At 22.7% G+C, this 15,306-nt stretch overlaps 5 protein-coding genes across 5 annotated transcripts; 2 read left to right on the top strand and 3 right to left on the bottom strand.

Annotated features, from left to right (window-relative positions):
* Positions 1-603: 603 nt before the first annotated feature.
* PY17X_0822300 (glideosome-associated protein 50, putative) lies at positions 604-1,791 on the top strand (the record flags this gene model as incomplete). Its single annotated transcript, XM_720299.1, has 1 exon — positions 604-1,791. One exon carries the CDS (start codon positions 604-606, stop codon positions 1,789-1,791), a length of 1,188 nt encoding a protein of 395 aa, XP_725392.1.
* Positions 1,792-3,510: 1,719 nt separating this feature from the next.
* PY17X_0822200 (endoplasmic reticulum chaperone BiP, putative) lies at positions 3,511-5,871 on the bottom strand (the record flags this gene model as incomplete). Its single annotated transcript, XM_022955724.1, has 2 exons — positions 3,511-5,390; positions 5,796-5,871. The coding sequence occupies 2 exons, from the start codon at positions 5,869-5,871 to the stop codon at positions 3,511-3,513; spliced, it is 1,956 nt and encodes a 651-aa protein (XP_022811963.1).
* Positions 5,872-7,913: 2,042 nt separating this feature from the next.
* On the bottom strand, positions 7,914-9,272 carry PY17X_0822100 (conserved Plasmodium protein, unknown function; the record flags this gene model as incomplete). The annotated part of the gene is made up of 1 exon (XM_721570.2): positions 7,914-9,272. The coding sequence occupies one exon, from the start codon at positions 9,270-9,272 to the stop codon at positions 7,914-7,916; it is 1,359 nt and encodes a 452-aa protein (XP_726663.2).
* A 1,068-nt stretch (positions 9,273-10,340) lies between these two features.
* Positions 10,341-11,342, bottom strand: PY17X_0822000 (uncharacterized protein; the record flags this gene model as incomplete). Its single annotated transcript, XM_721571.1, has 1 exon — positions 10,341-11,342. One exon carries the CDS (start codon positions 11,340-11,342, stop codon positions 10,341-10,343), a length of 1,002 nt encoding a protein of 333 aa, XP_726664.1.
* Positions 11,343-12,867: 1,525 nt separating this feature from the next.
* Positions 12,868-15,225, top strand: PY17X_0821900 (ATP-dependent RNA helicase protein; the record flags this gene model as incomplete). The annotated part of the gene is made up of 1 exon (XM_721572.1): positions 12,868-15,225. One exon carries the CDS (start codon positions 12,868-12,870, stop codon positions 15,223-15,225), a length of 2,358 nt encoding a protein of 785 aa, XP_726665.1.
* Between the last annotated feature and the right edge of the window lie 81 nt (positions 15,226-15,306).

Below are 15,306 nucleotides of genomic sequence, written 5' to 3'. Positions count from 1 at the left end.
CAATATTAATTTTATTTCACGTATTTTTTGCATTTAAATTAATTTACTTACTAGACTTTTGTTTTTTCCATGTATGTATGTAATATATATACACACAAAGATAATAATAATATTTCAGAATATACACTATTGACACATTTTATTATTTCTTCACCATTTTTTCATTTTTTTTTATGATTATTGTTTAGCCGCGGCGTTGTTAATAAAAATTTTGTATAACATATAATTTTCCAAGTTTTTATTTTCCTTTTGTCCCCGTAATTTATTTTTATTACATGTGCTGCTCATTATTTATATCCAATTTATTGTTATTATTATTATAATAATAATAATATTATTATTATTATTACATTATTATATTTTTCGAAATAAATTTACATACAATATTAGATAATATGCATAATTACACACACAATATTACATCAATTATATATTAATTTTTATTTTATTATATTTTTTTTTTCTGTTTTATTTCTAATTTTCCAAACATTTTCATTGTGTCATTATAATACACTTTTTAGCCATTTTTCTTTCCCGTGGCTATTTTTTTTTTTTTATTTTTTTATTTTATTATATTTTTTTTTTAATATATATTTAGTGAATATGAATATTTCTAAAACATTGTTTAGCGTATTTTTTGTCTTGTTTTTTATAAGCAGTTATAATGTAAAATGCCAACTGCGTTTTGCTTCATTAGGAAATTGGGGTAAAGAAAGTAAATCCCAATTGTTGAATGCAAAATATTTGAAACAATTTATAAAAAGTGAAAGAGTAACATTTATAGTTAGTCCAGGATCAAATTTTATGGATGGAGTAAAAGGATTAAATGACCCATCATGGAAAAGTTTATATGAAGATGTATATGAAGAAGAGAAAGGAGATATGTACATGCCATTTTTTACAGTATTAGGTACAGGTGATTGGACAGGTAATTATAATTCCGAAGTTTTAAAAGGTCAAGGTATATATGTTGAAAAAGATGGTGTAACAACGATTGAAAGTGATGATGAAAAAACTAAATATCCTAAATGGATTATGCCAAATTATTGGTATCATTATTTTACACATTTTACTGTATCAAGTGGACCATCAATAGTTACAACTGGACATAAAGATATGGCAGCCGCATTTATATTTATTGATACATGGATATTATCATCAAACTTTCCATATAAAGATATACATGATAAAGCATGGGATGATTTAAAATTACAATTAAATGTTGCTAAAAAAGTTACAGATTTTATAGTTGTAGTTGGAGATAAACCAATTTATTCATCAGGTATATCCAGAGGTAGTTCATATTTATCATATTATTTATTACCATTATTAAAAGAAGCACAAGTTGATTTATATATATCTGGTCATGATAATAATATGGAAGTAATAGAAGACAATGATATAGCATTTATTAATTGTGGGTCTGGGGCTATATCAAATGGAAAATCATCTATAAAAAATTCTAAATCTCTTTTTTTTAGTAGTGATATAGGGTTTTGTATTCATGAATTAACTAATAATGGAATAGTTACTAAATTTATAAGTAGCAAAAATGGAGATATTGTATATACCCATAAATTAGGATTAAAAAAAAGAAAAACATTAGATAAAGTTAATTCTTTACAATATTTTGCTACATTACCTAAAGTTGAATTAATTGATATACCTGCTGTTGGACCTATGGGAAATAAAGATACATTTGTCAGAATTGTAGGAACTATTGGAATACTTATAGGTTCAGTAATAGCTTTTATGGGTTTCTCCTCTTTTTTATCAAAGAATATGAAATAATTTTATATTTTTTTCTTTTATAAATTTTTCTCTTAAAAGAGAAAATATAAGTGTATCAGTTTAGACATGTAGGGGTGCTAAGTAGCACATAGTGGGAATACATTAATGAATTGTAATATTTTTATATCCCCTTTTCCCTTCATATTGTGGATCACATAATGTGTCAACTTTGATATTTGCGTTTGTGATGGTATATAGTTTTTTTTTTTTTTTATATACCTTTTCACTGTTTTTTATTTTTATAATTTGCAAAAATAGCTAAAATTGCAAAAAAAAAAAAAAAAAAAAAAAGGAAGAAAGTAATTACCCCATATAAAAATACGTACTTTATTATTTCAGAAAAATTATAAATTATATCTCATTACTACTCAGACAGATTATGTGCATACGTGTACATATATGCACGTATGCATATACTATATGTGTACGTATGTGTGCAAATTCATATTGTTTTTATTATGAATATATTAAAAAATATGGCTTTCTTTTCCTGATTATAAAACAAAATGGGGTATAGAAATATATTTCATTTATTTCATACATTTTATTATTTATAAGTTGTTTTTATTTTATAATTCTTATAAACAAATTGTTCATTCACAGATTGTACCTGTTGTATATTTATATTTCATTAATAATTATATTTTTATCGTTTCATATGTTTTTTTTTTTATTATTATTTTTTTTTTTTTTTTTTTTTTAATATTTAGAATTATAATCAAAGAAAAAAATTATTCAAAGTTTTATTTTTTTTTAATACCAAAAAAATAGTGATATGATCATAACTCATATAGATTAAAAATATCTTTATGTCATATATATGGAAATGTGATATTAAAAATGTAGAAATTATGCAATATCTTTAGTTACGTTATTTTAATTTATGTTCACAATTTTATCAGTTTCTTTTAACCCGATTAAAGGTTGTAATAAAAATGGTCATAACAAATATACAATTTTTTTTTAAATGGTAATATTTAATCATATTTAGTAGGTTTAGTGGAAACGATAAGGTTTCGAAAAGTTAGTGTTATTTACAATATCTTATAAATGAAATAATGTATCAAAATAATTGACATGTTGGAAAGATAAACACAGGATTGTATAGAAAATATATAATCCCGGGAAATGAATTTTTATATAATTTTCTATTAATTTTTTTGTGGCAATTTTATGCTAATTTGTATCAATGAAAATGTTAAGTTTGCATGTATATATATACACAATTCAACCATAGTTCATTGAAATGGCCTATTTTTTTTCAAGTAAAAAAATAAAATGAAATAAAAAAGAAAAAATGATAGCATACAATATGCACCATATATATTATTATTATTATTATTAATTCAAGTAAAGAATATTACTCAAAAATAAATGACGTGAATCCATAAAAAAATATAAATAGATGTAATGCAATATATATCATATGTGTGTGTACATAAAATGCACGTAAATTTATGTGCCCAAAAAAAAAAAAAAAAAAAAAAAGCAAAAACATTGTTACATACATACATACATACACATGTATGTATAAATATACGTCGTTCATTTATTTCATGTAAGCATTTTGCTAGACTATTAAAATAATTAAACTTATATAAAATGTCAATTAATTTTCCATAAACTTGTAAATAGTATTAACAGGTATGCATGTATATACAACATATTTATATACAACATGCATTTATGTAATAAGAATTTCTTTTGAACGGATAATGTTTATAATTCATCACTATCTACATCTTCGTCACCTGGTGGTGGGGAGGCGGCTCCTGGTTGGCCATATAATTTAACAATAATAGGCTGACATATGGCTTCAACATCTTTCAATTTTTGTTTCAATGCTTCTGAATCAGCATTTGAATTATTGTTTAACCAATCTTCAGCTTCTTTAATAGCATTTAAAATAGTGTCTTTATCTTCTTTTTCAATTTTATCAGCTAATTTATCTTTATCTTCTACAGTAGCTTTCATACTTTGGATATAATTATCTAAATTATTTTTTGATTCAACTTTTTCTCTTAAATTTTTATCTTCATCAGCAAATTTTTCAGCATCATTAATCATTTTTTCTATTTGTTCTTTTGATAATCTACCTTTATCATTAGTAATAGTTATACCTTTGCTTTTTCCAGTTCCTTTATCTTCTGCTTCTACATGTAAGATACCATTTTTATCAACAGTAAATGTGACTTCGATTTTAGGTACACCTCTTTGTGCTGGTGGTATTCCAGATAATTCGAATTTTCCTAATAAATGATTATCTTTTGTTAATGCTCTTTCTCCTTCAAATACTTGAATTAAAACAGCTGGTTGATTATCTTGATATGTTGAAAATGTTTGTGATTTTTTTGTTGGAATAACTGTATTTCTTTTAATTAATTGAGTCATAATACCTCCAACAGTTTCAATACCTAAAGTTAATGGAGTAACATCTAATAATACAACATCTTGTAATTCTTCTCCTAAAATTATACCTGCTTGAATAGCAGCACCATATGCTACTGCTTCATCAGGATTAATACCTCTATTTGGTTCTTTACCATTAAAAAAGTCTTTAATAATTTGTTGAATTTTAGGTATACGAGTTGAACCTCCTACTAAAACAATTTCATCAATTTTACTTTTTTCATATTTTGCATCATCTAATACTTTTTTAACGGGTTCTAAAGTTTCTCTAAATAAATCATCATTTAATTCTTCAAATTTAGCTCTTGTTAATGTTTCTGAAAAATTATGTCCTTCAATTATATCTTCAATTTCGATTTGTGTTGAGTGAACAACTGATAAGTTTCTTTTTGCAATTTCAACTTCTTTTCTTAATTTTTGAATAGCTCTTTTATCTGATCTAAGATCTATATTATTTTTTTTTTTAAACATTTTTATAAAATAATCCATAACTCTTTGATCGAAATCTTCACCTCCTAAATGGGTATTTCCTGCTGTTGCATATACCTCAAATACACCATTATCTATAACTAAAATAGAAACATCAAATGTACCACCTCCTAAATCATATACTAATATACTTGTTTCTTCTTTTTTATCTAAACCATATGCTAAAGCAGCAGCAGTAGGTTCATTAATAATACGTACTATATTTAAACCAGCAATTGCACCAGCATCTTTTGTAGCTTGTCTTTGTGCATCATTAAAATAAGCAGGTACAGTAACAACAGCATTTTTTACTGGTTTACCCAAAAATGATTGAGCAATTTCTTTCATTTTTTCTAAAACCATAGCACTAATTTGTTCAGGTGCAAATGTAGTGGGTTTGTCTTTAATTTGAACTTTGATATTTGGTTTACCTTCATTATTTACTATTTCATATGGTAATAATGTTCTATCTTTTGCTACTTCTTTATCATCAAATTTTCTACCAATAAGTCTTTTAACATCAAATACAGTTTGAGTTGGATGTAAAGTAGCTTCTAATTTAGCTGCCTCACCAACTTTTCTCTCTCCATCAACAAACGAAACATATGATGGTGTAATACGATTTCCTAAATCATTATTTAATATTTCAACTCTTCCATTTTTAAATACACCAACACAACTATAAGTAGTACCTAAATCGATACCGATAATTGGACCCTCAACTAAGAAAATAGGAAAATGAGAAAATATAGAAAATAGGAAAATGAAAAAATATAGAAAATAGGAAAATGAAAAATATGTGGAAAATATAGAAAATAGGAAAACATATTTGCACATATATATTGAGCTGGAAATGTTCAAGCCAAACCCGCACCAAATATATATGTATGTATACTCTTACAAAAATTAAACAACTATAATATGCATAAAAGATGAGGTACACAAAACATGAGGTACACAAAACGTGAGGTACACAAAACGTAGCTACATCAAAATGAATAAATAAATGCGAATATGCTACTAATTATAAATAATACATATAATTATATATGTTATTTCCTTTAACAGGAACATATATTATTTAGAAAAATGGTGAAAAAAAAAAAAAAGTAAAAAAGGCTACTTACTAGCTGAGTCAACGGCACTTACAAACTTCAACAGGGAAACAAGCAATACTAAAACAAATGCCTTTGTATTTCCCATTTGCTTTAATTTTTATGCATACAAAATTAATTAATAAAAATAATAATGTAATTAATTCTTGTTCAAAACTAAGGTAAAAATTATTCAAAATGTATATTTCCAATAAAAGTTCCCTTTTTTTTTTTTTTTTTTTAACAATAGCTTTAATATTAATTTCAAAAAAAAAATATATAATATATATATTTTTTTTAATATTTACATATACATATTTTATATATAATATACAAAAATATATATTTATCCGTTTTTTTTAGAATAGCTTCACAAAAACTTAAATATTTCTTTTTAAGCACAATGTATGAATTCTTCTATGCATATATATTATTTTTTTTTGGGTTATTATTAATTTTTTTTAATGTTATATAAAATATCTATATTTTAAGCAATATCAAAATAATTGTATTTTTTTTTACCTCTCACTAATCCCTTACTTTTGAACACATATTAAAATATTTGTATGAACAAGCAATAAATATTATGCACATTCATAAAATATGTGATATAATATGCAATATATTTTTTTTTTTTTTTGAGGTTTGAAATAATTTATTATTTATAAATAAATTGGAAGCGCAACAAATTAAAAAAAAAAAAAATTACGACCAAATTACTTTTTTTTTATTTCTCTGTTTTGTATGCATATATATTTTTAGTTATTTTGTAATCAGGTTAGAGAGATACGTTTCTCAAACCTGTTTCAATATATTTTTTATAGAATAAAATAAAAAAACTTAATATATATGTGCGGGGAATATATTTTAAACTAATATTACAATCGTAGAAATTGGCTTTGTAACAAAAAAATAAATAAAAGTATATATTCTTACTATATTAATAAAAATTTAAAATTGTAATACACAAGCCAAATAAACTACATTTGATAAAAATATTTTTCAATGTTTTTTTTTTTTTATTAATTTTTGAGAATTATACAAATTTGTGATATTTCATAAGGTGCAAATAATTTTGATCTACACAAAAAATAATAAAATATGAATGGTATATATTTTTATGTTATATTATTACGTCGATATATAATGGTATTATTTATGTTATTCAACCTTTATACAAAATAAAAGAATTGATGTTATCCTTAAGGTTATAAAAACCAATTAGAACTATTAATTTCGTTTATTTAGTATGAAAACTAAAATTCCACTTAAGAATATAACCTAATCAATTTTTAAAATAAAGGAACTTTTAACCACATTCTAAAAATGTGCAAAAAAGGAATGATTATCATATGACGAAAGTTAAAAAGTAATATAAAAAATAGCTATTTAATTATAATTTTTTTTTTTTTTTCTCTTTGAAACCCCTTTATTTTATCACCTTTAAGTCATATAAAATTAATATCTCTTACATAAGGGTACACATTTGAGAATGGCTTCTCTAAATAATATACATAGATTTATATTATAGTGTGTATTTTGTAAACCTATTTAAAGCTCTTAATTATTTACATTAATAATAAAGCTTATTGTAATAATACTTATATTGTGTATACAGAAAAGTTAATTTATCATTTTACACTTCATATATTTTATTTGTCAAATATATTTTATACATTAAAAAATGCAATGATAAATTCATAACAAATTATAAATTAACACACAAAAAAAAAATGAATTAGAGTTACTAAAAAAAAATGTTAAAATGTGTGTATAATAAAAATATTATAACTCACAATGTGTAAAAAAAAAAAAGAGAAAAATTATGATAAATAAAAAATATATCTCTACTTATGCATTATAATGTGTATATTTGAGTTATTGAATTATTATGCAAATTAAATATTATATAGCTTTTTTTATTAATATGGGATAATGGGAAAATTAATAAATATATAATACAATTAAAATTTATGAACAAGTCAGGAAAAAATGAATATAAAATAGCTATTCTATATCAATATTTTTAATGTGTGTAAATTATTTCCTTGATTAGTAATTTTTAGAATAAGGTTGTATAATACATATGATACATCAAATTTCAGGTATCATGTGTGCACATAAAAAATATATATTTTTTGCCATATGTTATTAATGATTTAATTCAATAATTAAATATTGGTAAAAAAAATTTTTTTTTTTATCATTTAAATTCATATACCAACAATTTTGTGCATTTATTTTATCAATATCCATTTCGTTATCATTATAACTATATGTCGATTGTGAGGATATATCTATAGAGTCCAAATTTTTCGATATTTTGTTTGGTAATATTTCATCATCTATTTCAGAATTAATGTGGTGAAATAAATTATGTTCGATTTCATTATGTAAGGTAGAATTTTCTATAGTTTTATTAATTTGTTCATTTTTTTCAGCTGCATTTTTTTCAGTTACATTTTTTTCAGTTACATTTTCTGTTTCTACACATTCCGAATTTAATTTTGGTGGTTTCAATTTTGAAATATTTGAGTTAATATTAAAAAAGTCAAAATCATTCCCTATTATATTTTTATTATTAAATAGGTAGTAATATTTTTCTTGTTTTAAAAGGGTTTTATAAATATAAAGGTAAAAATTATGACTTATTAATGATTCTTGAATATATATAATATTATAACAATTATATGATATATTATTAGTGTCATCATCTTCTATATTTATATAATATCTTACATTAGTATTTAGAACAATTAGATCATTATAAATAGTTAGATCACAAGGTGAAATAAATGATGTGTCTGGAATTATAAAAGAAAAATTATTATTTTTATAATAATATTCTAATATATATAATATATCAACACTATTATTTGTTCTACTCATTATACTAAATAAAAAAAATGTTAATAAAAAATTTTTAAATTTACATTTGAAATTTTTATTTAATAATTTATATAATAAATAAGTTATTCTCTCAAATCCTAAACTTCCATTATATATAATACTGTTAAATGTAAATATATCTCTAGTTACATCCTTTATTATTTGTTTTATATCTGGATATAAATGTTTATTTTTAATTTTTCTTATAATTTTTAAAATAACAAATTTATTTTTTAATAAATATTCTTTATATATATATAAAACTGTTTCATCTGAGATATTTTTTATCATATCATTTTTACTCTCAAAACTTATATATAAGCATTCAAAAATATGTTTTATAATTTCCCAACTTGTTCTTTTATTTTTATATAATTTTAATAAAAAAATTAATCTTTTTATTATATCTATTTGAATCTTTTCTGCATTTATTTCAACATTTTTATATTCGTTTTTTATATTAAAAATCGAGTAATAATTAGTACCTTTATTCGCTACATTTGAATCTTTTTCACTGTCCAGTTTTATATTTGCTGAAGAAAAAAAATCATCTAAATTATTCTCCTCATTAAAACTGTCATCTAATTCATTCAAATCGGATACTAGCTTATCAATATTCATTTTGTTTTGGAATTAAAAAATATAATATGGGTATCACACTAGGAGATATCTACAGTACGCTGTATATGTATGACTATCCCATAAGTGTTATCTGCATGCGCATTGTTTCGCATATACACAAGCTCATAAATTAATTCCAAATATCGTTAAAACTGTTCTGTTTGTTTTGAAATCATTCAATATTATGTTGACATGCAATTGGGTTTGCTTGGCATATATCATAAAGTGAAAAAAACAAAAATAAAAGGAATAATAATATTATATATAGAATTAAAACTACCCGCCAAATTGTTTGTATATATGGGGACTTATTTATAAGCATTCATTGATACTTGTGTTTGCTTTTGTTTTGCTAGTAATTAATAGTGGGAATTTATTTAAAACAATTTTCTAAAATGCAAATAACAATGCTGATAATGACAATAATAATGATAGTAATGATAATGACAATAATAATGATAGTAATAATGATAATAATAATGATAATAATAATGATAGTAATAATGATAGTAATATTAATAAACTCAAGTATTTGCATAAATTTGTGGTAAATGCTTTAGTACGTAAAATATATATGCGTTGGCATTGCACATTAAAAAAAATGTAATTTCCTCTTTTATGTATTTTATTATTTTCACAATTTTTATAATTTTTTATTTGAATTGTTCCATTCCTTTATCATTGTTCTACCGAACTTAGTGCCTTTATGCTTTCTTTATATTTGAAGCACATAAATAGTTTGCACATTCATATATTGCATATGATATATTCATTCTTAATAATTAAAAAAAAATATGAATACACAAGTTATTGGATGTAGTGCTTATCAATGGTATTTGGATAAAAAAACAAAAAAATAAACAAATAAAAAAAAAAAAATAATAATCTTTATAAAGTGCACAAAAATAATCTTTATAAAGTCACAAAAATAATCTTTATAAAGTCACAAAAATAATCTTTATAAAGTCACAAAAATAATCTTTATAAAATGCACAAAAATATTACTAAAAAAAAAAGTTGAAAAAAATACAAAAACGTATCTGTAACCTAGGCTAGATATTCTTCATATTAGGCTGTGGGTTGAGGTTGAAAATCATCATCAGAAACGTCAATAAACTTTTCTTGAATTTCATCACAATCATATTCAATAGATTCAACATATTTATCAAATAAAGAATATTCTGAATAGATAGAACTAAATCTGAACCCGTTAGCTCCATCTATTATTTTTAATAATTTGAGAACACTATATTTATCTTGAATATCTAATAAAGCAAAATTAATTAAATTGTAATCTTCAACTGTTTCACATATATATTCATTTAATTTTATATATTTATTAGAAAATTTACTGTAATTTTTTTTAGCATTTTTTATATGCCCATCATTAATATCTTTTTTTACATTATCCATAAGATCTATACTTTTTTCAGAATCTGAAGAAGACAAATTTTGATATTTTGCATAAAGCATAAGTTGATTTAAATTTTGAACTTCGACATAATAATTAAGAGGAAAATTTAAGTCATTCTTAAAATGTTTTAATAAATCAATTTTTGAAAAAACATTAACATGTGGTAATTCTAAATGTATTTGACTACATAAAGATAATAATAGTGCACTAATATATTTATAGTTATCGGAGCATAATGTACTATCAACAATATGAACCGATGTTAATCTACAATTAAGTTTTACTAATTTTAAAATTATATTTCTTAATGCATCATTATGTGTATATAATTCTACTTGCCCAGGTGTATCAATAATTAAATAACAATCTGGTTGTTTATTTAACTTTTCTTCTAACCAATCAAAATTAGCTAATAAATATTCCATACAATAAATTAATGTACCATTTGGTCCTAATTCTAATTCATTAAATATTTTATTAATATCAATTAGCTCCGTTATATTTATATCGGCTTTATATATATTATCTTCTATAAATGGATCCAAATTTATTATTAACAATTTTCTATTTATTTGTTTTAATATATGTTGTATTCCTGCAACATATGTTGATTTCCCTGACCCAGGTGGACCAATTACAATCTGTCCGAACCACATAATAAAAAAAACGAAATTTATAATTTTTTTTTTATTTTATCTTGATTTTATTTTTTAACCAATCTTTACTTGACTATGCAAGAATTATTCTCCTCTTTTTTAAAAAAATAAAAAAATACAAAATAAAAAAATACAAAATAAAAAAATACAAAATAAAAAGGTCCAAAATAAAAAGGTCCAAAATAAAAAGGTCCAAAATAAAATATGGTATAACTCAAATAAAACACATCTATCTATTCAGTGCTTATGATTCTATAATAGTTAATAACTTGATATATTTGTAATGGGTTCAAAGTTATTCTCTGTTAATATTAATTTTGTAATTTTTGAGCACTTCTCTTAATTTTTTTTAACAAATAACAATTCTTATTGCATGGAAAAGTAAGTTATGAATTCATGTCCATAATAATAATACATTATAAATATATAAAAACTTTGATAAATTAAAAAAAATATATATATATCGAAAATATTAATGGTTATTTGATGTATTTCCTCAATCTTTCTGAATTAGATAAACATTAATTATTGTTTCTTTTGTGGCTAAAAAAAAAATGAATAACATAATATCCTGACATATTATAAAGTTGATTAAATAGATATTTATATTTTGTTTGCTACTTAATTGATATTTAAAAAAAAAAAAAAAAAAAATCAGTAACCAACATTCAAAACAAAATATATTTCAGATAAAAATATATTACATTATTTTTTTGACAAAAGATAAGATTTATTTATGCCACTATGATGTTATAAATATGTATAGGGAAATCTATAAGAAATTATTTTTCCGAAAAAAAAAAAAAAAAAAAAAAAAAAAAATATTAGCATATTCCGATCATATATAATGCAAACTATATAATAAGAAAATACACGTACTTGACATATTTATAAATAATGTGAAAAAAAAAAAAAATATACATTTATAGTTTTTGTTAGTTCAATATTTAAGCAATTATAATAAAATTTATATTTTTTATTTAAAAAAAATATATTTTTTTTTTCCTACAAAAATATCTTATGCTTTATAAATATTTGGAGAATTTTTTTTTTTTTTTTAAAGAACTTATAGAAGATTGTTTTGGTCATATAATTTATTTGGTTATGATATAATCGTAGAAATGGAGAAAAAGAAAGACAAATATTAAGCAAACAAATATTAAGCAAACAAATATTAAGCAAACAAATATATTTATAAATATACAGTCCTCAATATATAAAATATGCAATGTTATTTATGTACATGAATAAGAGATAAAAATAATCTTATTAGATATGAAGGTAATCAAATTTGTGGTTTCTTTTTAAAAAGATTTGTGCTGAATTTTTGTGCATCTAAGAATATATCAGTAATTAGCCACTTGTTGGACATAAATATTTGCAATTGCAAAACATGCACATATACATACATATGCATATACATATACATACATACATATATGTATTTATTTAATTTGGGCTTATATGTATGTATTGCATTGTGTTCATTTTTAATAAGAAGTAAATATTTACAAGATAATATAAAATGGAAAATACCGTAGAATGTATAGAGCAAAAAAGTTCAGAAGAAAATGATGAAACAAAACAGAATCAAGAAATAACTCATAAAAGAAAAAAAGAAGAATCTCAAACTGATGAGAAAGAAAATATTGATATGAACAGTAATATAAAAAGGCATAAAATAATTGATTCAGATAATAATGAAGAATGTAAAAATAGTGGACCTAATAATAATGTTAACAATTTTAAAGAAAACGAAGAACTTAATATGGGTTCTACAACAGATTTTGTAAATAAAGAAATTAGTAATGATAAAAATAATACATCTGAAAAAGATGTAGATGAAAATAATCTTATAAATAAATTAACAAATAAAAGATATAGTGATAGATATTTAGAATTACTTGAATCAAAAAAAAAATTGCCTGCATGGGCAGCTAAAAAAAACTTTTTAAAATTATTTAAAAAAAATAATGTAATAATAATTGTTGGGGATACAGGAAGTGGTAAAACAACACAAATATCTCAGTTTGTTTTAGAATCCAAATTTTCAGAAAAAAAATCTATAGCTGTTACTCAGCCAAGAAGAGTTGCAGCAATGAGTGTCGCTGCACGTGTAGCAGAAGAATTAGATGTAGAATTAGGAACCTATGTAGGATATACTATAAGATTTGAAGACAAATCTTGTCATAAAACAATTATAAAATATTTAACAGATGGAATGCTTTTAAGAGAATCTATGTTTGATCCTTTATTAAAAAGATATAATGTAATAATTTTAGATGAAGCACATGAAAGAACATTATCTACAGATATATTATTCGGAGTAATCAAAAATATTCAAGAAAAAAGAGATGATTTGAAATTAGTTGTTATGTCTGCTACTTTAGATGCAGAAAAATTTCAAAATTTTTTTAACAATTCAAAGATATTAAATATTCCAGGTCGATTATATCCTGTTGAAATATTTTATACAATGCAACCCGAAAAATGTTATATAAAAGTTGTGATTAAAACTGTATATAATATACATACTAGTGAAGAAGAAGGTGATATATTAGTATTTTTAACAGGGGAGGATGAAATTGAAATGACAAAAAAAGAAATAGAAAAATTAGTATCTAAAAAACCTGGTATACCTCAATTAGTATGTTTACCATTATATTCGTCATTGCCACCAGCACAACAACAAAAAATTTTTGAACCCGCCCCACCTCCAAGATATAAAGGAGATAAAAAAGGAAGAAAATGTATATTAGCAACTAATATTGCTGAAACATCTATAACTATTGATGGAATTGTTTATGTAATTGATCCTGGTTTTTCAAAACAAAAAGTTTATAATCCAAGAGCAAGAATAGAATCATTACTTATAGCTCCGATTTCTAAAGCATCAGCTCAACAAAGAGCTGGAAGAGCTGGTAGGACAAAACCAGGAAAATGTTTTCGTTTATATACAGAAAAATGTTTTAATGAAACATTACCTGAACAAACATATCCAGAAATTTTAAGATCAAATTTAGGATCTGTTGTATTAAATTTAAAAAAATTAGGTATTGATGATTTAGTACATTTCGATTTTATGGATCCTCCTGCACCTGAAACATTAATGAGAGCTTTAGAACAATTAAATTATTTAGAAGCATTAGATGATGAAGGAGAGTTAACAAAAAAAGGACATATAATGAGTGAATTTCCTGTAGACCCACAGCTAGCTAAAGTATTATTAGAATCATCTAATTATTCATGTTCTAGTGAAATATTATCTATTGCAGCTATGTTATCTGTTCCACAATGTTTTTTAAGACCAAAAATAAAAGGAAAAGAAGCTGATGAAATGAAAGCTAGATTTTCACATTTAGATGGAGATCATTTAACATTACTTAATGTTTTTCATGCATTTATTAAACATTCATTAGTTGATCAAAATGAATCTAGAAAATTTTGTTATGATCATTTTTTAAATCATAGAACCATGACATCTGCTCAAAATGTTAGATTACAATTATTAAAAACTATGGAAAGATTGGGATTAAAAATTACATCTATCAATCCATCGAACCCAAATTATTATATTAATATAAGAAAAGCACTATTAAGTGGGTTCTATCAACAAGTAGCTTATAAAACAAATAAAGGATATTATATTACTGTAAAGGATATACAAATTGTTACTTTACATCCATCTACTGTTTTTCAAATTAATCCAGAATGGGTTCTATATCATGAACTTATATTAACATCAAAAAATTTTATAAGAACCGTTACAAAAATAGATGGATCTTGGCTTCTCGAGGTTGCAAAAAATTATTACGCCTTAGAAGATTTACCTAATAGTGAAGCCAAAAATGAACTTAAATTGATGGCAAAATCAATTAGATGATATCGAATCAAATATTTGGCATAAATTTATGATCCCAATAAAAAGATTAATTTAGTTGTAAACTAGTAATTGGTCTGTTCA

This window comes from Plasmodium yoelii (assembly GCF_900002385.2).
Source record: "Plasmodium yoelii strain 17X genome assembly, chromosome: 8".
Lineage (NCBI taxonomy): Eukaryota > Apicomplexa > Aconoidasida > Haemosporida > Plasmodiidae > Plasmodium > Plasmodium yoelii.
The sequence above is the reverse complement of the archived record's forward strand: the minus strand, read 5'-3'. Positions and strand labels throughout refer to the sequence as shown.